The sequence below is a fragment of the Nannospalax galili genome, unplaced genomic scaffold, assembly GCF_000622305.1.
Source record: "Nannospalax galili isolate Female #2095 unplaced genomic scaffold, S.galili_v1.0 scaffold1037, whole genome shotgun sequence".
NCBI classification, from domain to species: domain Eukaryota; kingdom Metazoa; phylum Chordata; class Mammalia; order Rodentia; family Spalacidae; genus Nannospalax; species Nannospalax galili.
The window spans coordinates 336,174-363,561 of NW_008340043.1; the positions used below are offsets into that span (position 1 = coordinate 336,174).

At 50.8% G+C, this 27,388-nt stretch overlaps 1 protein-coding gene and 1 long non-coding RNA gene across 3 annotated transcripts in view; one reads left to right on the forward strand and one right to left on the reverse strand.

Annotated features, from left to right (window-relative positions):
- The first annotated feature begins 6 nt into the window (after positions 1-6).
- On the forward strand, positions 7-12,541 carry LOC103735555. The gene is made up of 5 exons (XR_607334.3): positions 7-479; positions 584-744; positions 3,721-3,965; positions 6,797-6,931; positions 9,182-12,541. It is a non-coding gene; the product is annotated as an uncharacterized LOC103735555 (long non-coding RNA).
- Positions 12,542-12,707: 166 nt separating this feature from the next.
- The window catches only part of Ptgis (prostaglandin I2 synthase), a 41,850-nt gene continuing 27,169 nt past the window's right edge, over positions 12,708-27,388 (reverse strand). For both annotated transcript variants that reach the window (XM_008834855.3, XM_029564383.1), the window contains 5 exons: positions 23,048-23,229; positions 16,021-16,189; positions 15,034-15,215; positions 14,604-14,755; positions 12,708-13,000 (listed from right to left, as the gene is read on the reverse strand). In XM_008834855.3, coding sequence (XP_008833077.1) covers positions 12,856-13,000; positions 14,604-14,755; positions 15,034-15,215; positions 16,021-16,189; positions 23,048-23,229 — 830 coding nt within the window. In that variant the 3' untranslated portion in view covers positions 12,708-12,855. The remainder of the gene's footprint in view (positions 13,001-14,603; positions 14,756-15,033; positions 15,216-16,020; positions 16,190-23,047; positions 23,230-27,388) is intronic.

A 27,388-nucleotide genomic window follows, 5' to 3' on the forward strand; every position in this document is an offset into this window, starting at 1 on the left:
CGGGACCCGGGCTGCGGGGCTGCGGGGCCGGGCGGTGCGCTCCCCGGGGCCCGCGCTCTCCCGGGTGCAGGCTGCTCGGCAATCCGGCAGCGCCTCCTGCTCCGGCTCAGGCTCCGGCTCCGCTCGGCGGCGGCCGCGGCTGCCTGGGCGAGATCAACAAGTCGGGCTGAGCTTCGGCTCGGCGCTCGCCGCGATTCTGTCCCGCACTAGGAAAGCCGCGAGTCGGCACCGAGGCGGGACGGCGCCACCTGCGGGTCGGAAGCGCGCGCGGCTTAACCCCTCAGTGCCCGGCCCAGCCCAGGCCCACGGGGACTCGGGTGGAGCCTTGCCCACGGGGCTGCCTTCCCCCAGATCCACCTTCCTGTCTACAGCATGGCTGAGCGCCTACTGTGTGCTGAGCACCACATACCACGTGTATAGACAGTCGTCTGAGATGCAGCTGGGAATCAAAGAAACATCCGCGGCCCCCGCAGGGTGCTGTACGTCAGACACACTAAATGCTGGAGGGTAAGAGGGAAGGACTGGAGAGCTGGGGAAAGGCAGGTGGCAATTTTAAATAGTCTCTGCTTCCATTCCATTCCAGATTCTAAACTCGAGTTCTGGAACGGCATTCTAGACTCCAAACGAAAGTGGACGGTAAACTCATCAACTGCCATGCAAGGGGGGAGGTGGTGGGCAACTGCCGAGAAGAAACTCAAGGCCAGGTTGGGAGGGGCAGTGAGGAGCCAGCACCTGCATGGCCTGGTGAGTCACCCGCCCATGCACCCCAGCATGGACAGCTGCATCCAGCTATGTGAAAGGCAGGCTCAGGCCAGGGAGAGCTGGCCCTGCCAGTTGTCTTCCCGGGCCGAGGGGCCTGCAGAATCTATCAGGCCCTCTCAGAAGTGACTAGGGTAGCAGAGAGCATGCCCTGATGGAGAAACAGTGCTCCAAATAAGGCCCATCCCTTTTCCATCCTTGACTTCCTGTCTAAGATTTAAGGGTTTCGTTTCCATTGTGTTACACAGATCTGTCTGTAAAAACCTGTGCACTTCTTATCAGTCCATTTTTGTGCCTCTGTCCCAGCTCCCACTGCCTTCTCTCCCGGGGCCTTCTGCTCTGACCTCGCCCATCTCTCTGCCTCCTATGGGTGGTGCTCACCAAGGCTGTCAGATTGAGTGTTACATTTCCTGAGCTGAATGTCTGTCACTGGCAGAAAGCCTTCCCTTGCTCTGACCTGATGCTCTGGGTCAGCCCCTCCCCCCTCTCTCAGCTTGCAGACCACTGGAGGAAGAGGGGTAACTGCACCTGAATTTTTAAAAAGTGAGCAGGTTTTGGGTGATCATGTTATAAAAAAAAGCTGAGTGGTTTCTGGAGCCCATGCTGAGAGATTTTCCCAGGGGGTCAGGGAGGGCCTCTCAGAGGAGGAGGCCAGACTCCCAAGGTAATAAGCAGGACAGCCAGGGGCTAGAATAGAGGAAAGAGGGTGCACCGTGATGGGGCCCATATGTATCATGGCAAGGGCCTGGCCTTCACGAGGGAGGTAGATGGATCTACTGAAATTCTGACTAGGGAGGGACTTGGGCTAAGCTGGGGAAACAGATTTAGAAGGAGAAGGTGGGACTAGAGGGCCCAACAAGGAGGCTGCTGTACCTGACGGGTCACAGCTGGTCACAGCTGGTGCATGTCTGGTATGACCACGGTGACCAGAAATCTGTCTATCTGAGCCCAGAATCAACAGACCAAGCACCGGAACGGCCTCCACACACCTCCCTCCTTGCCTTCACTTGCTTGTGCACAGAACTGACCCGAAGCTTGCATCTGCTGTGTGCCTAGCATGGTGTCTGGGCCGGAAGTCAAGGATGAATGAGCAACAGGTCCCTGTGCTCACCAAGCTACATGCCTTCCTGGCCAAAGCAGGAGGAGGCATAGTAGTGTATGCCTGAACTCAGATTCTTATACTTGGACAGCAACACTTTACCAACTGAGCCATCTCCCCAGACCCAAATCATTTTGTTATTCCCTTTTTTCTCAGTTCCCCTCAGACTACACTCCTTGCCACATAGGCAGCAGTCGTACCTGCTTACTGGATATTATGGGTTTTGGTCTGGATGAAAACTTTTTTCAGACAGGATCTCAATATGTAGCCCAGGCTGGATTTGAACTCACCACCTTCCTGTTTTAGCCTTCTGACTGTTGGGATTACAGGTCTGCCTGTGCCACCGCTACCAGCTTCAACTAATCCACATGTTTTGTGCTGAGGAACTCACGTTTTTTATTTTCCCCTGAGATCCATCCAAGTTGATGTGGGTTCAACAGCCACACAGTTGTCCCTGACAATGCCCCTTTGTCACTGTCCACCCCCAACAAGGTTGCTCCAGGTCCCAGTGCACTACAGTGAGTGCACTCTCCACTCACATCTGCTCACAGACCAGCTTGATGACATCTTTTTTTCTTTTTTCTAAGTCAGGGTCTCATGTAGCCCAGGCTGACCTCAAATTGGTTACACAATTGAGGATGACTTTGGGTTTCTGTCCCTTCTGCCTTCACCACCTGAGTACTGGGATTACAGGTGTGCACCACTGCATCTGCTTCATACAATGTGGGGGATGGGCCCCAAGGCTTCGTGCATGTTCTGTAAATACTCTATCAGCTGAGCCAAGTCCACAGCCTCCTTGTTGTGACTTTTAAATGTGCTTTTCTGAAGGTTTGGAATGATGTATCCCAGGATGCATTCTTAACTAAGTGCAGCCTGGCTCTCTCAGAGGTCTGCCTCTGCTGGCATGTCCTCAGCAGTGCCGGGAGTCCTACCGCCCAGCCTCAGCCTCCATCAGGCACTACCCAGAGATCAAAACCTAGACTACCCAGTGTGCCTGGAAATGTCCATTTCACTGATGACAAATGAGTCTCAGGTCCTCCTCATATGCGTTGGTTGGGGCTCGTGTGTGTGTGTGTGTGTGTGTGTGTGTGTGTGTGTGTGTGTGTGTGTTGTGGTGGTGAATGTGGTGGTTGTTATAGCCATGGTTGTTGTGATTGTCCTTGTCGTTGTGGTTGTTGAGGCAGTGGTGGTGGTTGTAGCTGTGATTGTTTTGGTTGCTGTTGTGCTGGTGGTGGTTGGTATGGTAGATGCTGGTTGTGGTTGTTGTTTTGGTTGTAGTTGTTTGCCATTGTTTTGACTGTGTTGTGGTGGTGGCTGTTGCTGTGTTTGCTGTTGTAGTGATTGCTGCTGTGTTTGCTGTTCTGGTGGTGACTGTTGTGGTAGTGGCTGATGTGACTGGTGGTTGTAGTTGAGGTTGCAGTGATGGTTGTGGCAATTGTGGTGATGGTGGCTGTTATGATTATGGTGTTGGTTTATCTGTTTTGATGACTTGCATGACTTATATACTCTAGATTCAGAGTCCCGTGCTGACATTAGACGTTGCAAACACCTCCTTCTGTTCTGGGCCTGTCAACTTTTGCCTGTTGCATCCATTGTTTCAAACACTATTTTAGGGGTTGGAAGATGCTCAGTGAGTAGCAGTACTGGATGCCAGGCCTGGTGACCTGAGTTCCACCTCAGGGACCCACAGTGGAAAGATATAGCTGACTCCTACAAACTGTCCTCTGACCTATACACACACACACACACACACACACACATGCACGCTCACATACATGTGCACTCACTGTGGTATGTGTGCCCACACACATACACATGAACATTCACACATTCACACACACTAAATAAATGTAATTTCTAAGTCACTTGCAGCACAAACACAAGAACCAGAATTTGGACCCCAGCATCTGTGAGGTCCCACAAATGCCTGTAACTCCAGCACTGATTGGGTGACAGAGGCAGGAAGATCACTGAGGCTTGTGGCTGCCAGCCTAGCTGAAATGCATGAACACCAGGTTACTGAATGACCTGCCTCAAAACAACAAGACAGAGTATGACAGAAGAGGACACCCAATGCCTTCTTTTGGCCTCTGCACACAGGTAACAGGTATGTATGCTTGCACACACACATGCATATACTCCCTACACAATAAATTTATGATTATTTTATGTGTATGAGGGCCTACATGTTTGTGTACCTGTGCTATGTAGTGCATGAAGGGACCAGAAGAGGGTGTCAGATCCCTTGGAACTGGAGTGTACCTGTATGTGTACCTGTGCCGTGTAGTGCATGAAGGGACCAGAAGAGGGTGTCAGATCCCTTGGAACTGGAGTAAAGGGCAGTTTTAGAAATATAGGGGCTGTGCCAGGTGTGGTGGCACACGCCTTTAATCCCAGCACTCAGGAGACAGAGGCAGGCAGGTCTCTGTGAGTTCGAGGCCAGGCTGGTCTACATATTAAGTTCCAGACCAGCTAGGGCTACAGGGAGACCCTGTCTCAAAAAGGCAAAAATAAGCTGGGCATGGTGATGCATGCCTTTAATCCCAGCACTTGGGAGGCAGAGGCAGGCAGATCTCTGTGGGTTCGAGGCCAGCCTGGTCTACATAGTGAGTTCCAGGACAGCTGGAGCTACAGGGAGACCCTGCCTCAAAAAGACCAAAAAAAAAAAAAAAAGGCAAAAATAAATTAATAATTAATATAGGGGCTGGAGAGATGGCTCAATGGTTAAGGGCACTGGCTAGTCTTGCAAAGGACCCAGGTTCAAATCCCAGCACCTACATGGTGGTTAACAACTGTCCTTAACTTACATACATGCAGGCAATACACTTACATAATGCACTTACATGCAGGTAATATACTCATACATGTAAAATAAAGAAAACAAAATATTTTTTAAAAATTAATATAACCAGGACACTTTATTTTGGGCTGTAGGATTTGTGCTCCAAACACCCTATTTAAGGGTCCTCTCATGGGCCTACTTTACAAATATTTTTGTTTATTCTATTTATTTTGTTCTATTCTGACCTTCCTCCACTTGTCTCTGTCTACACCATATGTACAGATGGCGCTGTCATTCTGTAGGGACGCCACATTACTCTTCCTGTAGTTAGTTGGTCTCCCTATAGCCCCAGCTGGCCTGGAACGCACTATGTAGACCAGGCTGGCCTCCATCTCAGAGATCCATCTGCCTCTGCCTCTGCCTCTCCAGTGCAGGGATTAAAGGCATGCACCACTACACCTAACCTTTCCTTTTTTTGTTTTTTAATTTTATTTTTATTTTATTATCTTTATTTTATGTGTACGAGTGTATTGCCTGCATGTATGTGAGTGCATCCATGTCATGCAATGCCACAGAGGTCAGAAGAGGGCTTCGGATTCCCCTGGAACTGGAGTTAAAGACGGTTTGTAGCTGCCATGTGGGTGCTAGGAATTGAACCTGGGTCCTCTGCAAGAGCAGTCAGTGCTCTTAACTGCTGAGCCATCTCTCTAGCCTCTATTATTTTTATTTTATGTGTATGCATGTATTGCCTGCATGTAGATAAGTGCACCTGTGTTGTGCAATGCCCATGGAAGACAAAAGAGGCTGTCAGATCCCCTGGTACTGGAGTTACAGACAGTTGTTAGCTGCCATGTGGGTGCTGGGATTTGAACCTGGGTCTTCTGTAAGAACAACCAGTGTTCTTAACTGCTGGGCCATCTCTCCAGCCCCCAATCTTTCCTTTCTTTATGAGTATGTGTGCATACATGTTTATGTGTATGTGTGCATGTGGAGGACAGAGGTCAACGTAAGGTGTCTACAAGGAATTTTTAAATTGTTTATTTTTATTTTATGTGTATGAGTATTTTGTCTGTATTATGGAAGTGCACCATATGCATGCAATGCCCACAGAGGCCAGAAGAGGGCGTTGGACCCCTGGAACTGGAGTAACAGATGGTTGATAGCCACGATGTGGATGCTGGGAACTGAACCTGGGTCCTCTGCAAGAGTAGCCAGTGCTCTTAACCACAAGGACTGTCCCTCTCTTCAGCCCATGAAGAATGCTTTAAAGTATTTCAGCACTAATAGCTCTGTCTAGTCGATTGTAGGGTTCTATGGACAGACCTTGTCTGCCCTGCTCAACCCAAGTAATTAGAATGCTTTGCTAGGGGATAAGGAGATGGCTTAGCCAGTAATGTCCTTGTGCATAAGCATGAGGACCTGAGTTCGGATCCCCAGAACCCACATAAAAAGCTAGGCGTGTCATTACACACCTATAACCAGCACTAGGAAAGGAAAGACAAGAGGCTCTCTGGAGCCCGCTGGCTGGCCTGCCTAACAGAACCAACAAGTTCCAGGTTCAGGGGAAGACTGAAAAAATAAGGTGGAGAGTGACTGAGATGGATGCCTGGCACTGACCTCTGACATCCATATGCACGTGTGTGCACACATGTGAACAGGCACTAAATACACACACCACGCACAAATAAACAGATAACTAAATAAATGGATACTGGCATTTAAAATGCTTAATTGGTCCACGTAGAAAGTTGTGTGGTGGAATTAGGTGCCGAGTTGCTTCCTCCATTTTGCTCTGCCTTCCTCAATACTGAGGTACGTTGCTTGGTCATCACAGGATGGCCACTGCCGTGCCCAGCAACAGTCTTCATGAAAATATTCAAAGAAAGTTGACCAGGATAGCCTAGAAAAGTCTCCTAGCCTTCCTCCTCCCCCTCCCAGCACTACCACCCAGATTAACTGGAAATAAAGTCATCAGAGGGCAAAAAATTAAGCTGACAAGGTGACAGTAGAGCTCCTGGATCCAACCATGCCTGAAGCCAGTGCTACTGGATTTCCAGTTATATGAACTATGAAACAACCCCTCTTTACCTAAGTCAGCTGTCATTTTGTCATTTATATCCAAAAGAGCTCAACTGGTAACACTCTTCTCTCCACAGACGGAACTGTCTTCATCAAAAGAAGGAATTAGGTGTGTAAGAAACAGAAAAGCCAAGTGTGGTGGCCTCGCCTGGGATCCCAGCCCTGAAGAGGAGGAGGCAGATCAGAAATTCAGAGTCAGCTTTGGTTACATAGTGAGTTTGAGGACAGTCTGGGCTACATGAGACCCTGTCTCAAATAAATCCAATAAATAAAGAGGGAGGGAGGGAAGGAGGGAAAATCAACTGTAATTTGGAATATTCTGTAGAGAAATGTGCCATACCCCAGTTGGGTTTCAAGCACAATCCTCTCATTTAAAGCTAGGTGAAGCCATCAAGTTCAGGGAGGGGACAGTGCCCCAGTGGTCAGCCAGAAGTGGGTAGCCAGGTCCCAACAGCAGACCATCTGATTCTTTGTTATGGCTCTCTCAAAATGCCTCTGCTGGGAGGAGCTGAGATTCTTCTTCAAGGCTGAGTGAGGCCAAGTCAGCGGACCATCCACCTAGTATATGTGACATCCCCTCTAACCAGTGCTGGCAGGAGATGAGCCTGTTTGAAGTCTTATCTTCCCCAGACTTTATGATACCACCCATCATTTATTTATGGTCCCACCAGGGAGCCTGCTCTGGTTTCTCTGAGTTTCTAGGCACAGAGCTAATTAACCACCCCACACACACACAAATTCCTGGGTAGGAAAAAACAGCTTGATGAGGGTGGCCAGGGGGGGCTTGAAGACAGGGGGACATGGGGCTGTCACTCTATCTCTGTGTATATGTCACTTAGGACATCTGCTCTTTGCTGTGACCTTGCTCAGGCAAAGCTCCAGCAGCCACAGGGACTGTTCACCAGCACGGATTTGTCCTTGCTCCAACTCCTCTTTGTCACAGTCCATAATAATCACTACAGTATGTACAGATAGGGGTAAGGACAGACCCAGGGGCTGCTGGGAGGACAAATGAAATGATGTGTGGAATGTATTTCCATATCCTGCCAGACACTGCTCATTGAAAAAACACCACTAACAACAGTAACAATAGTGACAGCATTGGTTGAGTGCTTACTGTACACTAGTCACAGGCTGAGGGATGTGTGTGTGACCCCACTGAAGATTCTTTCTGTCTCTTGCACCCAGGAACCAAGGATGATAAAAATATAAATGTGATGGTTAGGCTGTTGAGTGACTCTGAGTGACCCAGTGTCTGAGTCTAGCAATGTTTTTTTTTCTAGCAACAGGCTACCTCTACAGAGCCTAAGCTAACCTCTGACTTGCAATCCTCCTGCCTCAGCTGCCTGTGTAGCTGAGGTCACAGACCTGCACCACAAGGTTCAGTACCAGGTTCTTCCCTTTTCTTTCAGAACCCAGTTGTCTTTATCAAGCCCTGCCTGTTTGGATCAAGTTCCTGATAATTATATGAACCTTGTTTTCTGACCAACCCAAAATATATCCATCTCTCCATCTGATCTTGAAGCTCTCACCTACCCACCAACCTCACCCCATCCCCATCCATCATCCAGCCATCCAGCCATCATCCACCCACCCATCCATCATCCACCCACCCATCCATCATCCACCCACCCATCCATCATCCATCCACCTGTCCATCATCCATCTACCCATCCATCATCCATCCACCCATCCATCATCCATCCACCCATCCATCATCCATCCACCCGTCCATCATCCATCCACTCATCCATCATCCATCCACCCATCCATCATCCATCCACCCATCTATCATCCATCCACCCATCCATCATCCATTCACCTGTCCATCATCCATCCACCCATCCATCATCCCATACACTCATCCATCATCCATTCACCCATCCATCCATCCATCCACCGGTCCATCATCCATCCACACATCCATCCATCTCATCCATCCACCCATCCATCCATCACATCCATCCATCCCATGCATCATCCATTCACCCACCCATCCATCCACCTATCCATCATCCATCCATCCATCCACCGGTCCATCATCCATCCACACATCCATCCCCCTACCACTACATGCAATGAATCTGTCTACCTTCTCATTTATCCACCTACCCACCCATCCATCCATTGGTCCTTGAGTCTTCCCACCCAGCACCTAACAATGATATAGGGCTTTCTGTACTACATTGCCTTATGCAAGCAATGCTCTATGTGGAGCCCTGGTGTGTCTCTGGGGTCCGGCCCCCAGGGTGCCACCAGAAATCAGAAGTTCCCCACACAGAGAACAGACTAAACCTGTATGACTTCCAGCAAGCCTCTTTGTGGTCAGGACTTTCAAAGCCATTGACTTCCAGGGTGTGAGGCCAAAGGATGATGAAATGGATGAAATACAGGGCAGGAACAACTGAGGCGCAGGCTTCCAGCAGAGCAATTAGAGGTAAACTAATCTCTCTTCTCCACAGAGGAGCCAGGGAACTCGGAGACACATCGAAAAGGAGTGAGTCAGCAAAAGGAGGCAACTGAAGCCACAGAGATGGAAAGCTGAGGAACTGAGGCTAAGATCATCTTGCAATGAGAAGGCAGCTCCCTGCCCTTCAGGCCTGGTGTCTCTCCTGCCTCCTCTCCTCTCAGCCACCCTTGGCCAGCGCTCCCTGGTTGCATCCACCTCCCCTCCCTCCTCTCTTCTCAATCCAGCCTCCCCTGATGAGGGAGCAGACAGTGGAAGACACAAGTTTGATGAGTGGCTTCCTTTTTCATAGTCTTCACACTTGCTGTCCACACTAAAGAACAAGCTCTCAAGATGAGGCCAGTTGGGTAGTGTTCCCGTTTGCCTCCTGGCAGCCAACCTCACCTCCAGACCCAGAGGCTCCCTCATCAGATCGTACAGAGCCAGTTCTTGAGCAAAGGCACTTTAATAGACTCTAGCATGCTTCCATCTGGTGGTATCTTGGGAAGACAGAACCAGAGAAGAGAAGCAGCTCTGGGCGTGTTACTCAGTCATTGATTCTAAGGTTCTTCTTGCTGGGTATGTAGATGCCACAGCATCTACAGGAGTGGCCCCCTGCCATGAGTGGCCCCCTACAGGAGTGGCCCCCTGCCACAGCATCTACAGGAGTGGCCCCCTGCCATGAGCACTTACCCCTCTTTTGGCCCCTCTCACCCCCTGTGGGTCAACTAATGAGGAAGTTGAGGAGAGACAAAGCGCTCAGGCAACCTGGCTGCTTTCGGCCTGTCTGACTCAAGAACAGAGGCTCTGAGGTTCCAAGTCTTGACCTTAACTGCCCAGACCCGGTTTATTCTCCACAGTTCTTTTCTGTGTGAGGTTGTGAGGATACAGGCCCGCCCCTGTCAGCAGTGGGAACAGACTTAAGTGTTAAAGTGAATCTGCTTAAAAGAGTATTTGGTGAGCAACAATTGACAGCACAGCAAAAATATCACCATGGGACTGTACCAGAGACCCTTCATTAGATCACCAGAGGGCAGTGACGTGGTCCTGTGACACCGAGTCTCCAGCCAGGCATGAAGAGCTACACTGAGGACAGGCAGGTGGCTAATACCCTCATCTCCCCTCTCAGAAGCAGCATCTCTTCCTTTTCCTCCTCCCCCTTCCTCCCTTCCTCCTTTCCTGCCTTCCTCCCCTTCCGGAGTCTTATGTATCCCAGGCTGACCTTGAACCCACTATGTAGCCAAGTAGGAATGCTGCACCCCTTATCTCCCAGCCTCTACCTCCCAAGTGCTGGGACTTACAGGCATGTACACCATTGTCCAATTTATGCAGCTCTGGGGATGGAACTCGGGGCTTGTGCATGCTAGGCAAGCACTCTACCAACTGAGCTACATCCCCAACTTATTTTAAAGAAGAAAGAGTAGGAAAAGAAAACTAAAGATTAAAATGAGGGCAAGTTTGAACCTGGTCATACCTGGCCCTGGCCCTGGCCCACTGTCCCCTCCCCAGTCCCCCAATGTTACTTCAACATCTCAGGTTCCCATTGGAGCTGCCTGGAGGGAGAATCATCCTCCTCATGAGTGAGTCCCATGGTCCTGGCTCTGAGGAGCTGAGGAGGTGCCACCTTTAAAGGGAATTGGCCCTCCTCCGGCACAGATGAGAATCCCAGGGACAACCCTGCCTGATTTAATTATGATGGTGCTCAGAAGGGCTTCCCCCAGCACACCAGGGCTGAAGCCTGGGAGACCTTTGGCAGCTATTTCTGCAGCTTTTTCCCTCCCCTCCCAGCCATGAGGCGGCAGCTGGGGGTTGCCATGGAAACCAGCTCATCTTCCCACTGGAGGCTGCCAGCTCTGATCTCCTGTAGAGATAAGAAGCAGGCAGCAGTGGGGGGGGGGTCACCCAGGCATGAAGATGGGTTTCCCTGGGGATACCCAGCCTCCTGCCAATCACATTGTCTATCTGGGAATCCTGGGGGTGCCTAGAGACCCAGGGCCAGGGAAGCCTCCGAGCCCCAGCACTGCTCCAAGAGATGAACCCTTGGAACATCCTGACTCAGGACCTCTTCTGTCCCTCCAGCTAAAGCTAAGGGACCATGGATGTGTCTGTGTTTCACAAATTGCACCATGCTTGGGTGCACCTGGCTGTCACCTATCCAGTGCCAAACAGATCTGTCCCACTGATACCCCCAAATCCAAGGAACAAAGAGCAAGCTCCCCAGCAAACATCTGCTCCTAGAAGTGTGTAGGCTGAGCTCTATCAGCTTACAAGCTGTGTGACCCCAGGCAAATCACTCCACCTCTCTGAGCTGACTTTCTCATCTGGAAAGCTGGCATAACACCCTGTCTTCTCCAAGAATCAATGAGGAATAGAAATACAGGTCTGCAGAGCCTGCTGCAGTCTTTAAAGACACTCAGGAAACAGGGTCTAATAGCAAGTTCAATGTGATATGGAGGCTTTCAAGCCATGGTCCTCTTTAAGTTCTTTTCCCTAAAATTGAGGCAAAGGCAGGTTTTCATCACTGATCTATTTGTGCAAAGGCTGCAGCATCCAGGCAGGGATGAGCGACCAGTCTGAGGGACCAACTTGCTGGTTCTCACCATCCTCTATGCTTGTGCTTCCAAGAGTCAGCCTTTAGGACCAGAAGGGACTAGAGTACAAAAGGGGACCCAGCCAGAGCCTCATGGCTGACAGGTAGCTTCCCTGCAGCCGTGGCAGCTGCTCTTAGGACCATGGACACAGCACAGCCAGAAGCAAGACATTCACATGAACTCTCCATAGATAATGTGATACCTACTATATTGATATAAAACAAATTATATATAATTTTTTTAATGTGTATGAGCATTTTTGCCTGCATGTATGTAAGGGCACCATGTGTGTGCAGTATCTGCAGAGGCCAGAAGAGGGCATTACATCCCCCTGGGATCTAAGTTAATGGATAGTTGTTAGCCACCATGTGGGTGCTGGAAACCAAACCCCAGTCCTCTGCAAGACCTACCTGTGCTCTTACCCACTGAGCCATCTTTCCAGCCCTATGCTGAACAAAGCCATCTGCAGGCTGGCATGTGCCACAGCAGGAACCTGTGCACCAGGGTGCAGGAAATATACTTCCTTGACTGGTTCTCTCCAGATACGCACAGGGCTCACTCAGTCTTTCTGGGCTCCTCACACCCTGGGTCTTGTCATAAGGAAAGTCCTGCCACCTGGCACTTGGGACCTCAAAACAGAGGATTCTGTCTCTCGGAATGCAACCTGCATTTTCCCAGGCATTTATGTGAAGGGAGAGGAGGGTGGTGTCTCTGTAATAATATGAGGACAGAGCTCACCACAGTGGACACATTGCTGAATCCAGAGGGGTCCTCCCATGGCCCACATCTGCTCTCCTGGTCAAGGCCTGCACCACATTGATTGTTAAGAGTGAGACAGTGACCACTCTGGAAGTCAGGGGTACAGCTGTGGGGACTGTGGGCATCAAAGGCCAGGGGGTGCAGGTGAGCCCAGAGCATAGGGAGCCTGATTTGGAAGTAACTTTTCACAGCAAAAATGCAGAGCTTTTATTGGCTTTTCCTGCCCTCAGTGTCATCTGTATCCCTTCCTCTGGACACAGCTTCTAGGAGAGCAGAAGGCAGCGATGCTGGCAAGGGAAGTCAAGAGGTCAGAAGCGAATGCAGTGTCTACTCCCACAGGTCACTGCCGGATGCGGTACCGGATGGGTACGTCGTGTTCTGGCTGCATCAGGCCGAAGCCATACCTGCTCAGGTCAAACTCAGGGAACTCCGTGTCTGTGCTGCTCAGCTCCAGCTCAAAGTGCATCAGCAGGAGGATCACGAATCTGCAGAGAGAGAGGGTGCTGCGGACCCTGCACTCCACTGGGCTTGGCAGACTTTATCAAGGCGAGGCCAGCCAGGGGCTGAGCGAGGGGTGATGGGCCATGACAGTGGCAGTCATTTCTGAATCAAAGCCCTTGAGACCAGCATGTGACTCTCCATTTCTCCTATCTACCACTTCACCTGGAGATGGTAGAGCGGCCAGAGGCTGTGTTGCGCTGAGGTGCGACTCCACACCACCAGATCTGTATGGTTCTGAGTCTCAAACTCATTGCTGGTAAAAGCAGCATGGGGCTCACTGTGACAAGATTATAACTCTTCCTGCCCCTTGGCTAGCCAGCACCCCCTTCTCCCAAACTCTTGGAATCCTTAAAGTCTGTTCTGGCCAGGGCGGTGTTCACCCAGGAGTGCTTGTGAGTTTAAGAACCCCACAGTACTCCCTCAAAACATCTTACCACCGTGTGGTAGAACTGTCACCCTGGACCAAATCTGGAGGGCAGCACTTTCTATCACCACTTCCTGGAGACACAAAAGCTGTTGTGTCTAGGGACTGAGCTTTGGGTCTCGTGCTTGCTAGGCAAGTGCTCCAATCCTCTCTTTAGTCTTCATTTTGAGACAGGGTCTCACTAAGCCGCTCAGGTGGCCTTAAACTCATACTTTAGCCCAAACTAGCCTTGAACTCATGATCCTCCTGCCTCAATCTCCCCAGTAGCTGGGAGTACAGGCCTGTGCTCCCAGGCCTGGTCCCTGCTGTTTTGATTGCATGACTGTGCCCAGCAAGGTGATTTTTAGGAATGCAAGTCAAATGCTAGGGCAAAACTTTCTACTTTACTGTTGAGAAAACAGAGGCCAAAAGGCTAACGCAACTCTCTGCCCCTTAATGTAGCTGCACGTTAACAACATGAATAAAAAAGATGATAACTAACAGGTCTCAAAGCCTGTGATGAGTCAGGATGTGAGGTAGGTACTTCGAAGATCCAGTCCAATCCACTTCTCCCAGGATGGAGCTAATTAGCACCCCCATTTCACAGTTGAGGGAACAGGCTCAGAATGTCACAGGAACTAGAGAGGACAGTGTAGAGATGATACAACCTGTACTCAGGCTGCCTGTGATCCTGGGGACCAAGGTTCTTGGGGGATCCCGGGAAGAGAACAATCTGGGAGTTAAAACAGCCAAGCGGGAAATCTGAGGTGCAGCCAGTTTCTGCTGCAAGGGCCTGGACCTGCTGCAGCAGCCATAAGCAGATAGCCACCACCAGCCAGACACAGTGGCCAGCATGTGGTATCCCACGCCACCTCAGAGGAGAAACCTGCTGCCAGATCCGATTATTGCGTAAGAGACAGAAAACGTGGCTTTTTACAGGAGTGCTTCTGATTGTTTAGAACAGCGCACATTATAAAAAACACAAACAGATTTGAGGGCAGGAGCTGGCTCTCTGCCAGTTTGAAATCTCAGTCCTAAACCATGAGCTGGAGGCCTCCAGTCAGGAGAGAGGGTGTGGGTTATACTAGATGGATCCAGGGCCACACCTCATCAAGAGGTCCCTTCCCACACTGGGCCTTGCCCATGCCCCGCCAGTGCCCCTACCAGCCATGCCCCTCACTCACTGTTTGATGCTGTTGACCGCATAGCTCCTCCCCAGGCACTGGTTGTGCCCTGCCCCCCACGGCATGTTGTAATTCTTTAGCCTTTTCCCGTCCTTGTAAAAATCCTTCTTCTCAGATCCATCTGGGTTCAAGAATCGGTCGTATTTAAATACCTGAAACAGGAAGAAAGTATATTTCTGACGTCACCCCAAAGAAGGCTGTACCCACAGAAATGAACAAGGGGGCTCCTTACAGATTTGTCACAACTGAGCACAATAGAAAGGTGACTGAAGGGGCCTTGTTATAGGACTGCGGAGGTGACACAATTCCCACGCCACAGAGGGAGCCAAGAACACAGCACATAGTCATTCGGGACTGCTGATCCCTAAGTCATTCACCGTCCCCGATCCCCGTCCCTGTCCCCAGGTCAAGCAGCCACCCCACCACTGACCTCAGGCTCTATGTAGATTTCTGGATCCTTCTGAGGGCTCAGGAAAGGGAAGAGGAGAAGGCGGTCACCACGCCGAAGAGAGAATTCCCTTCCATCTGCCATGGGCAAAGCCAGATCCACCATGACCTCACGGGTGATGAAGGGAGCAGCTGTGAGCCGCAGGCTCTCATTCAGCGCACTATCTGCATGGGGTAAGGGCAGGGAAGGGTCAGCAGGCTGTCCTCTGGCCTGCTGGACACCATACCCTGTTCTTGTTTAACAGAAGAGGATGAAGAGGCTCACAGGGGGGGGGTGTGTCTTGGCTGTAGTCACACAGCACTGTGGGAAAGGTACCAGATGACTGAGTGTGGACTCTGGTCCCTCAGAAACCCTGGAATGTGAAGGGGCACTATGAGGGAAGTGGGAGCCAGGGAGATTCAGACAGCTGAGGAGAGGTCAGGGCCTCGGTGTCTGCTTCTGTCTGCCCAGTGCGGATTCCCCTCCTGGAAACACGCTTCCCCTATCTACTCCAAACTGCTGGACTTAGGCTCTGACTGGCCAATCAGAGCATTCCTCTGAGCTGTTGATTGGTTAAGGACAGACATACGACCCAAAAAGCTAATCAAACACATTTTTAGTCCTTTAGATAGGAATGCTGAGCAAGAGGCACAGCTTCACAGAGCCAGGAAGCCAGCTTGGAGCCATCCCGCCTCCTGAGACCAGAGCTAACCCAGTGGAAAATGAGGCCGAAGGATGCAGACCAATTCTGTTCAAGCACCTGGATCCACCTATGCCTGATGCCAGATAGCTCTAGACTTTTTAGTTGCACGGTTCAAATGGAGCCCCTTCACCATAGCTACTTTAGGCTTTCTGTCACTTGAAATTAAAACTCGTTTGAGATCAGGAACCTTGGGCAGCTGAGCCTGGGCACAGAAGCACCCTTGGAGGACTTTGGGGGCCCATGATGCCCGGCATTAGCTGCTTTCTTGGTGGGTCTGGCCATCTCACCTAGCACAGGCATGCTGTCTAGAAACTTCTGTGGGAGGGTGGTCATCTGTGAAAGAGGCTGTTCTGATCGCCAGAGGATGTGCTCGAATTCTGCACGGACGGCAGCCAGAGCCTCAGGATTCTTGAGGAGGAAGAGGAGGAGCCAGAAGGCTGTGGGGCCCATATTCCCCTGTGAAAGGAAGGAGCCCCGTCATTCCACCAAGGCCTCCAAGCTGGCTGCTGAGCATGGACTCAGTCTGAGTCAAGGCTCAGGGCTCAGCAGGCCTGGTCCCTACCCTGACCCAGCACCCAAGCATAACTACTCTTCAGCCACAGACTACATCCAAAATCTGCTTGGGACTTTGGTCGAGCCTAGTACTGGCTTCAAGCCCACAATTGGCATCCTGACCTTGGGTGAAGTCCCTTGTCTGATGTCACCCAGGTAATCTCCATAATCAGTCAGAAGAGGAACCAGACTGTCAATCAAATTCCTGATAATGTCTGAGAGTGACTGTGTGGGTCATGTGACTGGCCATGTGTCTCTGAGAGGCAGAGTGACCAAGAGCATAAAGTGGAACTAACAAATAGCAGCTCTAAGCCTAGGCCTTCAGAGAACTTGTGTGTGTCCCTCTCTGAATGGGCCCAGGGGTCCAGGTTGAGAGACACACAGGGCACAGCTGAGTGGGTTCAATGAATGCCTAAGATACAGGCTGCTGAGTAGTAAGCTGTTACACAGCATAGCTAACTGATACAGTATCTCTATGCGGTTTGGAACACAAAGTTTCCTTATCGGTTTCTTATGATACAATTCTCCCGGTCCCTTGGAGAATAAGCATGCACCAGAGCAACAGTTACAGGCTGTTATTTTTTAACACAAATTACTTGAAACTTCCCCATAGATAATTAGGAAAATCAATGACCCGTCTCTCTCCAAGGCCTGGTCAGACCTAGCTAAACATTTTCACCTCAACTCTGGCACCTTTTCAGTGACCCAGACATGGCTGGAATCCAGACCAACCTGGACTTGTGGGAAGGTCTTGTACATCATCAGTAAACATCATCTGTCCAATAATCTCATTACAGACATAATTGCATACGGGCAGAAGGCATGTGCAGAGGATGCAAATCACAGCGCTAATGCAGCAGCTAAAAAATTGGAAAGAAGCTCTGCATCTGTCAACAGAGATCAGTGAGGATGCTGGTCCAGCTGAGAGATGATGCAGGGAGTTGTTAAAAAAAAAAAACAAAAAACAAAAAACGGGCTGGAGAGATGGCTCAGCAGTTAAGAGCACTAGCTGCTCTTCCAGAAGACCTGGATTTGGTTCTTAACACCCACATGGCGGCTAACAACCGTCTGCAACTCCAGGTCCAGGAGATCTGACACCCTCTTCTGAGCTCTACAGGCTTTACACGCATGCAGGTAAAACACTTAGATACACAAAATTAAAATAAATAAAATCCTTAAAACAAACAAACTGCCTGGCTCAGTGTCTGACATGGACTGCAGCCAGTATACACAAGAGCAGGCAAACAGCAAGGTGTGGGCTGGGGCTCAGTGCACCACTGCTGTGCACATTGGAAGAGGGATCGTACAAGGGGCACAGGCCATCTTCAGAAGGAGCCAGGCCTAAGGTTGCTTCAAGGTCCGATGCTGGGAGGACAGAAGAGAGACTGGCTTTCTCTGTGTGTTCACGTGTGGGGGTATATGTGTGTTCACATGTGGAGCTGGAGGACAACCGTGGGTGTTGTTCTTCACAAACCATCTACCTTTAAAAAAAAATATATATAGACTTTATTATTCTTATGTGTACGAGTGTGTTGCCTGCATGTATGTGAGTGCACCCATGTGGTACAATGCCACGGAGATCAGAAGAGGCTTCGGAGTCCCCTGGAACTGGAGTTAAGGACAGTTTGTAACTGCCATATGGGTGCTGGGAATCGAACCTGGGACCTCTGCAAGAGCAGTCAGCGCTCTTAACCACTGAGCCATCTCTCCAGCCCCATATCCACCTTTTTTTAAGACAGGGTCTCTTACTAGCCTGGAACTCACCATGTGGGCTAGGCTGGCTGGCCAGCAAGCCCCCCCAAATCTGCCTGTCTGCAAAATTTTCTTTGCATACCTAGCCCACTGCTCCCCTCTTTTGTCTTTTTGAGACAAGGTCTCCCTGTCGCCACAGCTGGCCTGAAACTTGCTCTGCAGACCAGGCTCACAGAGATCCACCTGCCTCTGCCTCCTGAGTGCTGCGATTAAAGGCGTGCAGCACTATGCCTGGCTATACATATACCCTTTTAACTTGCTCGAATTTCCTAAATAGATGCACTGCTTTTACGTAAAGCAGAGAAGCACTGGGCGATTTTTAGTGATCTGTGCTGTTGTGGGGAATGTCCAAGACACGACATGAAATCAAATAGAAAGCTGGATTCAAACACGCACGTGACCTTAACACAGGAAAAGCAGATGGGATGCATGGGCATGCCACCCAAGGGGAAGGGATGCCTTGCCTTGCCTGTCCTGCCCTCCTGTGAATTTAGCAGCAGTAAGGTGCCCTGGTCCTTGGTCAATATGTCCATCAAACAGTCGCCTTTATCAGAGCTTTCATGGAAAAAGAGAAAGCCTTGGTGGCTACCCACTGCCTGGTAGATGGCTTAGGCTTGCTGATGCCTACAAACCCATATCGTAATCACGTGGGCCAGGGGGCCCAGGACAGCCTTTGGGGTGAGCTAGGACCTGGCTGACTTGGATTCCAATCCAGCCTCCTCACTCTCTGTCACCTCCCCTCTGTCTGGGTCTCACATCTTCTCAGTATGATGTAATAACAGTGCCCAGTCCTAGGCTGCTAAGACATGCAAGCATCCCATACATCTAGGCACAGAGGAGATGCTCCAAAGTGGATACTCTTCTCCTACTGGGTCTGTAAGCAAGCAGGGGCCACAAGCCTCTCCTCAGATATGGCTGAGACAGCAAGGTCACATGCTGTCCATCACATGGATAGTCAGGGCAGTGTGGGTGACAAATATCAGCCATGTGTTCACTCAGCAAGGCCTCCACCTATTAACTGCCCAGAAAAAAATGGGATCTGCAGGTGTCCGGTGATTTCTGTTTGCAGGAAAATGTCGTGGCAAGTTAAGGGTGGCCAAGACAGCCATCCACATCTGCATGGTGTGGTGTGTGTGTGTGTGTGTGTGTGTGTGTGTGTGTGTGTGTGTATGTATGTATGTATCTCTGTGTGTGAGCATGTGTGTGACTCTGGTCACACAAGCATTAGAGACCCTGGATTTCCCCCACAGGGCCTAACCTGTTAATTTATCAAGGTGTTTCTAGTCTAACCTTGTCTCTCCTAGTCAAGGCAGGAGTGGAACAGGAGGAGGGGATGGAAAGGCAGCTGGGTCAAAGGGGTGGAGCACCTTGATCGTGGGACAGATCAGCCCCACGCAGCCAGGTGCACAGGCCACCTGCTGTCTGAGGTTCAGCTAGGGCCTCCTGGAATCTCCTTCCTCTGTCCTGGGCCCACTCCAGCTTTGAGATCCACCTCTTCCTCCAGCCTAGACCTTAGATGTCAGCCCACAGGAGCCACCTCCTCCCAGACCTCCTCCAGCATCCTGGTCCTGAAGCCTCAGCTTCACCCAGCTTCCAGAGGATCCTGCTCATGTTTGCAGAGTGCTCAAAGGAATGCTTGGCCCACAGGACATGCTCAGCATCGCTCGAAGTTATTAGTCCTGACTCACGGTCTCTGACCTGCCAATAGCCACAGCAACCACCGTTACGCAACCTCAGGAGCTGCTGCAGGGCTTGGAACCCTGCCTCCCAAATGTGCTCTGTGCTGGTGTCTCCTGTCTCTCCAGCCACTCCTCCCAGGCCTCCTTGGTTGGCTCCTCCCCAACTTTCCCACCCTTTCATAACTGGAGATTCCTGGGCTTGGGACCCTCGTTTCTCCACCCTGAATCCCCCCAGGGCAGTGACATTAAACACCATTAAACGTCCATGGTCAGGTCCCACAGGTCAGTCTCTGGCCTGTATCCTGACCTAGATCGTCTCCATCTCACATGTGGCCAAATCCCAAGTTTCTGTCTTGAACTTGCTCCCCTCACCACCTTCCCTATCTGTTAACAGCCCCAAAGCTGACTGTGGTACTTGATCCCAGCCTCCCATCTGTCAGCTCTACTGTGAGATATGTAGATCACAGGCCGTGCTGTATGTACCACAGGGCACCCACCTCCCTAGAAACTAGGTGAAGTCTCTTCACCTTGACAAGGCCCGGAAAGTTTGGCACTTGCCGCCTCTCTGCTTACTGCCCTCCTGCTCACCTCAGGGCCTTTGCACTTACTCTCCTCTGTCCATAACCCTCATTCTAGAGAGCCCATGGCTTGCCCTTCACTTTAAGTCTCTACATAGATGTCATCTGCCCACTGGGGCCTCTCTGTCTAAACAAGCCTCCTCCTCCCTCCCTCCATGGTTTCCTCTCTTTACCAAACTTACTCCCTCCATGACTTTACACACCGGTGTTAGTTGTGTCCTCTCACCAGACGCTGCTCTATAGAACAGCCCTTACGTCTGCCCCACCCACTGCTCCAGATTTAGCCTCTATAATGGGGATGGGCACATTTGTTGCTGTTGTTTGCTTCTTGGAGTCAGGGTCTCATGTACCCCAAGCCGGTCTCAAACTCACTATCTAGCAGAAGATGACTTTGAATTTCTGCTCCTCCAAGTGCCACACGCCCAGCTCCACACAGATCTCTGTGGAACACTTGACTGGGCTCAGGTCAATCCTCATTCCACCCTCCCCATCAATCCCTGGGGAAGGAGCTACTGTACTATCATACAGGTGGGTAAACTAAAGCACTGTAGGTGAAATGTCAGTTCAAACCCAGGCAGGCAGGTCACATAGCTGGTGCCCAAAGCCACCATGCGGTACAGTCTCCTGCCGTCAGCACCCCCAGGGCCTCAGCAGCTTAGAGGCTGGATATCACCAGCCCTTCCACTCCGAGGGGTGTCCCTATCCCTGGCCAGTTCTGACCCCACCCAATGCTGTTCCCTGTGATCTGCCACTCAAGCCCTGGCCAGCATCCCATGCTGTGGACAGCGGTCATTTCCACAGGAGGCTCTGGGGACACTGTGGAGCACCGTGTCCTCTTGGTCCATAAATATGTTATCAGGTATGCACAGGGGCCAACTGCTGATTAAGCCCTGCTGTGCCCTGCCAGCTTCTGCTTGGACAGTTAATGGCTCTGAGGACAACTAAAAATAAATTGCCGGTCGATGGGAGAGGAATCACCCAGGGACACTGGCCTGTGCAAATGCCACTGCCAAGTAGGACTGAGAAAGAAGGGGGCCAAGGCTAGGGCGGGCAACCGGCCTCGGACCCTCGGCATCTGAGATGTCTGCCCCTTTCCCTCATCCAATTCCCACTCCATTACCAAAGTCGATGGCTGCCATACCAGTTCCCAAAATCTATTTGGCTCTTCAATATCTGGGTGGTCCCTATAGCCTGCTGGTCACTAGCCTGCTCCTGTCCTTACCCCTCAGAACTCTCCTTGGGCCCCACCTCACCCAGAAAATCCCAAGTCCTCACTTACCAGATGCTACAAGGTCCCTGCAACTTCCCTCTAGCCCACTTCCCCTCACTCACTTCAGTCCTGTTTAGCTCTTTGCTGCGGCCCCAACATGTGGCCAGATCCAACCCCAGGACCTCTGCGCTTGCTGTCTCCCCTGTCTGGAATACCCTATTCCCACATTCCCAAGTCCCTGATATCTAGCAAAAGTCCAAACATGTCCTCCCTAGAAAGGCCTCCCTGAGGACCTGGCCAGAGCTGACTCCAAGTCCGGAGATGGCTCCACCCCCAGCGGTGCTTCACATCCCCCACACTGGTGTCCTCTATCTTAACCAGGTGTTTCCTTGATCTCAGTTCCCTGCCCCAGCTGTCTAGAAATATAACCAGCTCCCAGCAGGACCTCTGAAGTCTGCTGCAAGCACTTGAAGGAGCTTTTAAATGATTCCTCAGAATCACTGGTCTGTACACTTCAGAAACATCAAAGTTATGAAAAAATAGTAAAAGGAACAGAAACCAGCAAAGGACTGAAAACTGAAGAGGGAGAAAAGCATCACACGGAGACAGGATTAAGAGTTTGAGGCCAGCCTGAGCCACACAGTGAAACTGTCAGAAAACAAAAACACAGGCCCGAGGATATGGCTCAGTGCTGCAGCATCTGCCCAGCATTCATAAGGCCCTTGATTTGGTCCCTGGCAGGGAGCAGTGGCATCAGAAATGCAAATAACTCTTGGCCTGGAACAACACTATCCAACAGAAACATAACACAAGCTTCAAACAAATAATTTGTAATTATTTGTAGCATTGTTTAAAAAAAGTAAAAGGTGGGGCTGGAGAGATGTCTCACTGGTTAAGAGCACTGGCTGCTCTCGCAGAGGACCCGGGTTCAGTTCCCAGCACCCACAGGGTGACTGACAACTGTCTACAATTCCAGTTCCAGGGGATTCAATGCCCTCTTCTGGTCGTCACAGAAGAGCACAACATGGGTGCACTTATATACATGCAGGCGAAATACATCTACACATAAAAATAAATAATAGTTTTTAAAGAAAAAGGTGGAGCTGGTGTATGGCTCAATTGACAGGGTGCCTTCCCACCATGCATGAAGTCCCATGTTCCATCCCCAGCACCATATAAACTTGGCTTGGTGGTGCATGTCTCTAAGCCCAGCACTTTTGAGGTAGAAGAAGGAGGATCAGAAGTTCAAGGTCATCTTTGGCTACATAGCAAATCTGAGGCCAGCCTGAGCTACATGAGACTCAACTTCTCAGTCATTTTGACATTTTTCCATATATGAAAGAAAATCAAAGCCTATTGCATGAACAGCCCATCCACACAGCTGCTGGACCAGTAAGGGAAAGATGGGGTAGGGGCAGCCAGCATGCCCACAATCACACCATCATCTGCTCACATGTGCACGAGCTCAGAGATGCACATTCGCGGCTGCCTGCCCATGGCCATGCATGCAGCAACACACGCACACTCACACGCCCATGCCCACCTGCGTGGCCCAGAGCTGCAGCACCAGCGCCCGGGCCTGCATCTCCTCAGAGACCCCCATCTCCTCCAGGTGCTGCAGGTAACTCTCCAGCCAGCTGCTCTGGTCAGCCCGGGTGGCCAGTCTGGCTGGGGACAGCAGCTTCCACAGACGGCCTTTGATGCTGCACGCATGGTCTTTATCCCCTGCAGGGTCAGAACACAGAGGAGGAAGGTTACAGAGCCACTCCTAGGCCAGGGCCACCCAGCCTCAGTCTTTTACAAAGCCACAAGTCTTCTGAGTATTTATCACTCATGGAGGTCAGGAGACCCTGAGGAGCTGGTGGGAAAGCAGAGGGGAAGGCCCTGTAAGAGCTGCTTTGCCCAGGATCCAGGTCACCCAGCAGGAAGGCACAAGGTCCTGCAGAGGAGAGACTGGCCCACAATGAGCGCTCAGTAGAGATGCCAATAAGTGCATGGGGCTCTTTACAGTGCCCCTTGGGAGAAGCATGATCCTGGCAGCAGCCCCCTCCCTGGGGTGTAGCCCAGAGCAATGCCCATCCATGAGGAGGCTCAGTACAGAGGAAGCCACACTGGCTATTGGTGGGGACACATCTGGGGTCACCTGCTCAACTTCCTCTGGGCAGACAGGTAAGGTCAGTAAGGGAGGAGGGCTAGGATGAGACTGTGGAACTGCAGGTTGGCGTGGCCTCAGGGAGGCTCCTTCAAGCCACCCCTGAGGCATGACAGAACAAGTGTCCCATGTGGCCAGAGGGGTGTGTTTTCTAAAGAAACAATCCAAGTGTTCTTGTGGACAATCCTTGTGCATGTGTGTGTGCATGCGTACATGTGTGTGTCTGTGTCAGTTTGTCTATAGTTCCTGGCCCTAGGGATGGATCCCAGACCCTCCAAGCACTCTACCACTGAGCTACACAGCCCCGTCTCCTTCTGGTGTATAAGGCTGACACCGAAGCAAGTGCAGGCCACAAATCATCTCTGAAGGTCAGCTTTGCCCCAAGGACACCAACCTGGACACGATGCTGGCACAGAAGAGGCCCTTTGCCTACAAGGTGGCCTACTAGGGAAGCATGTTAGGAACAATTCAGGCACCACTGTAGAGGTTCTGCACAAGCAACAGCACTGGCATGTGGTCTGCTAGCGATGAGGCAGGGATGGGTTGACATGTACCACCATGCAGTGCACGGTCCCATTCATTCCACCCCCCGGTGACTATGCAGTGGTCGCTGTATGTGAGCCTCCTGTTTGTACCAGGAGGAAATCGTCTGATGATGCGTTTCATGTTTCTGGGAATGAATCTCATCTTTGAACCATGCCTTATAGCACATACAAAAACATGAGGTCCACTGGTCTCCAGAGTCAGCCCTGAGAAAACTGGGAGTTGCCTGGGGTTGCTGTGAAGTTTCAAAGAGCTAGAATCTCCCTTACTGTGTGTCAGGGGACCTGTCCACCAAGCTCTGACCTAGAGGCCCATCCCAGGAGCTTGTGGGGATAGAATTCATCAATAACTTTGGACTCTAGTATGTATGTGTTTGCACACGTGTTGGGGTATGCATGCAAGTGTGTGTGTGTGTAAGCCAGAGGTCAACACATCAGGCTCTTTCTCAATGACTCTCCACTTTATTTTTTGAGTCAGAGTCTCTCGTTGAACCTGGAGCTTGCTGATTTGATACTGTGATAAGCCAGTGAGCTCCAAAGATCCTCACTCCACCAAGAGGTCCAGTCTCTGCTCCCCAGGGCTGGTGCACCACCATACTCAGCTTTCATGTAGGTGCTGGGAATCTGGACTCAAGTCCTCATGCATGTGTGGGAAGTACTTTACTGACTGAGCCATCTCCCAGCCTGGGCTTAAAGTTTTTGATGTAGGTTAGCAATGTTTTCAAACAATAGGCTCAATATGTATTTCTTCAAATTTACTGACTGAGCCATCTCCCAGCCTGGGCTTACCATTTTTGATGGAGGTTGGCAATGTTTTCAAACAATAGGCTCAATATGTATTTCTTCAAATTCCTAATAGCCTTTCCAATGACCCATGTTCTTGATTTAAAGCAGCGAGTCTAGGCTGGAGAACCCGAGGCTCGGTGGCTAAGAGCACCGGCTACTTTTGCAGAGGACCAGATTCTGTTCCCAGGACACACATGGCAGCTAACAACCATCGTAACTCTGGTTCCAGGGGATCTGACAGTCTTTTCTGGTCTCTGTGGACATTCATGCACCTGGTGCACTTACATACACGCAGACAAAACACTCTTACACATAAAAAATAAAAGTAAATTTAAAGAGTTAAAGCAGCAAGCCCACATATTCATCCAAAATACACGACTTTCCTGTTTCCCGGTGAGTCTGCTCTGCACTTTCCTGTTTCCTGGTGAGTCTGCTCTGCACTTTCCTGTTTCCCGGTGAGCCTGCTGTGCACTTTCCTGTTTCCCGGTGAGTCTGCTCTGCACTTTCCTGTTTCCCGGTGAGCCTGCTCTGCACTTTCCTGTTTCCCGGTAAGCCTGCTCTGCACTGACCAGGAGTTCCTACCTCCCTGGATGCCGGGACCCACCCAGGCTCACGGTGTCAGAATCACCAGATGGGACTTCAAACAAGTCATCAAGGGACACGGGAGGTGACAACACTAGACTGCCCCAGTATCCTCCAACTGTTTCCAGTGTCACCTGACCAGAGTTCCAGGAAAGAGGCAAAGGGCTCACTCAACACAGCCATAGAAACGCCTGGCTGTCCTCTAGGCCCAACCTCAGGGCTGCAATCTCTCATAATAGCACAGTCACTCTGTGTGTGTGTGTGTGTGAGTGTGTGTGTGTGCATATGTATGCAGGTGCACTCGCCTGTGTATGTGTGTGTGTGCATATGTATGCAGGTATACTCACCTGTGTCTGTGTGTGTGCATATGTATGCAGGTACACTCACCTGTGGATGTGTGTGTGCATATGTATGCAGGTACACTCACCTGTGTCTGTGTGTGTGCATATGTATGCAGGTACACTCACCTGTGTCTGTGTGTGTGCATATGTATGCAGGTACACTCACCTGTGTCTGTGTGTGTGCATATGTATGCAGGTACACTCACCTGTGTCTGTGTGTGTGCATATGTATGCAGGTACACTCACCTGTGTCTGTGTGTGTGCATATGTATGCAGGTACACTCACCTGTGTCTGTGTGTGTGCATATGTATGCAGGTACACTCACCTGTGTCTGTGTGTGTGCATATGTATGCAGGTACACTCACCTGTGTCTGTGTGTGTGCATATGTATGCAGGTACACTCACCTGTGTCTGTGTGTGTGCATATGTATGCAGGTACACTCATCTGTGTGTGTGTGCATATATATGCAGGCACACTCACCTCTGTGTGTGTCTGTGTGTGCATATGTATTCAGGTGCACTCACCTGTGTGTGTGTATGTGCACATATGTATGCAGGTGCACTCACCTGTGTGTGCACATGTATGCAGGTGCACTCGCCTATTGTGTATGTGTGTGTGTGTGTCTGTGTCTGTGTGTGTCTGTGTGTGCAGGTCAGAGCTCTCCAGATGCTGGTGACTCCATCTATTGCTCTCCACCTTAATGTTTTAAGGTTTTATTTATTACTTTTATTTCATGTGTATGACTGTTTTGTCTGCGTGTGTGTAAGTGCACCATGTGCATGCAGTACCTGCAGAGGTCAGAAGAAGATGTTAGATCCCCTGGAACTGGAGTTATAAGTTAGCGGCCATGTGGATGCTGGGGAACCTGCGTCCTCTGCAAAAGCAGCCAGTGCTCTTAACCGCTGAGCCCTCTCTCTAGCCCCACCACCTTATTCCTTGAGTCAGAGCGCTCACTGGACCTTTGGTGATCCGTTTGAATTCCCCTCACCCCCTTAATGCTGGAGTTACAGGCACATCTCCCATGCTAAGTTCAGTCACAGGCAATGTGGCTGTGAACATCTATGTCTGTTGCCACATGTATTTCTGTAGGACCATTTCCTAGAGGAGAGACTATGGGAGGAAACAATCTACATTTGATGTTTTGCTGGGAATTTGCCTGGTTGGTTTTCTAGAGTGGCACCTGCACACAATCCACAAGGTCTGGGAACTGCTTGGCCCGCAAGTCTCGGCCCACAAGTGAGGGCAACTGTCCTCCAACACTGCCACCTGCTGCCCACGCTGGGGCATGCAGCCTCCTGCTCTGCACTTTCCTGTTTCCTGGTGAGCCTGCTCTGCACTTTCCTGTTTCCCGGTGAGCCTGCTGTGCACTTACCAGGAGTTCCTACCTCCCTGGATGCCGGGACCCACCCAGGCTCACGGTGTCAGAATCACCAGATGGGACTTCAAACAAGTCATCAAGGGACACGGGAGGTGACAGAT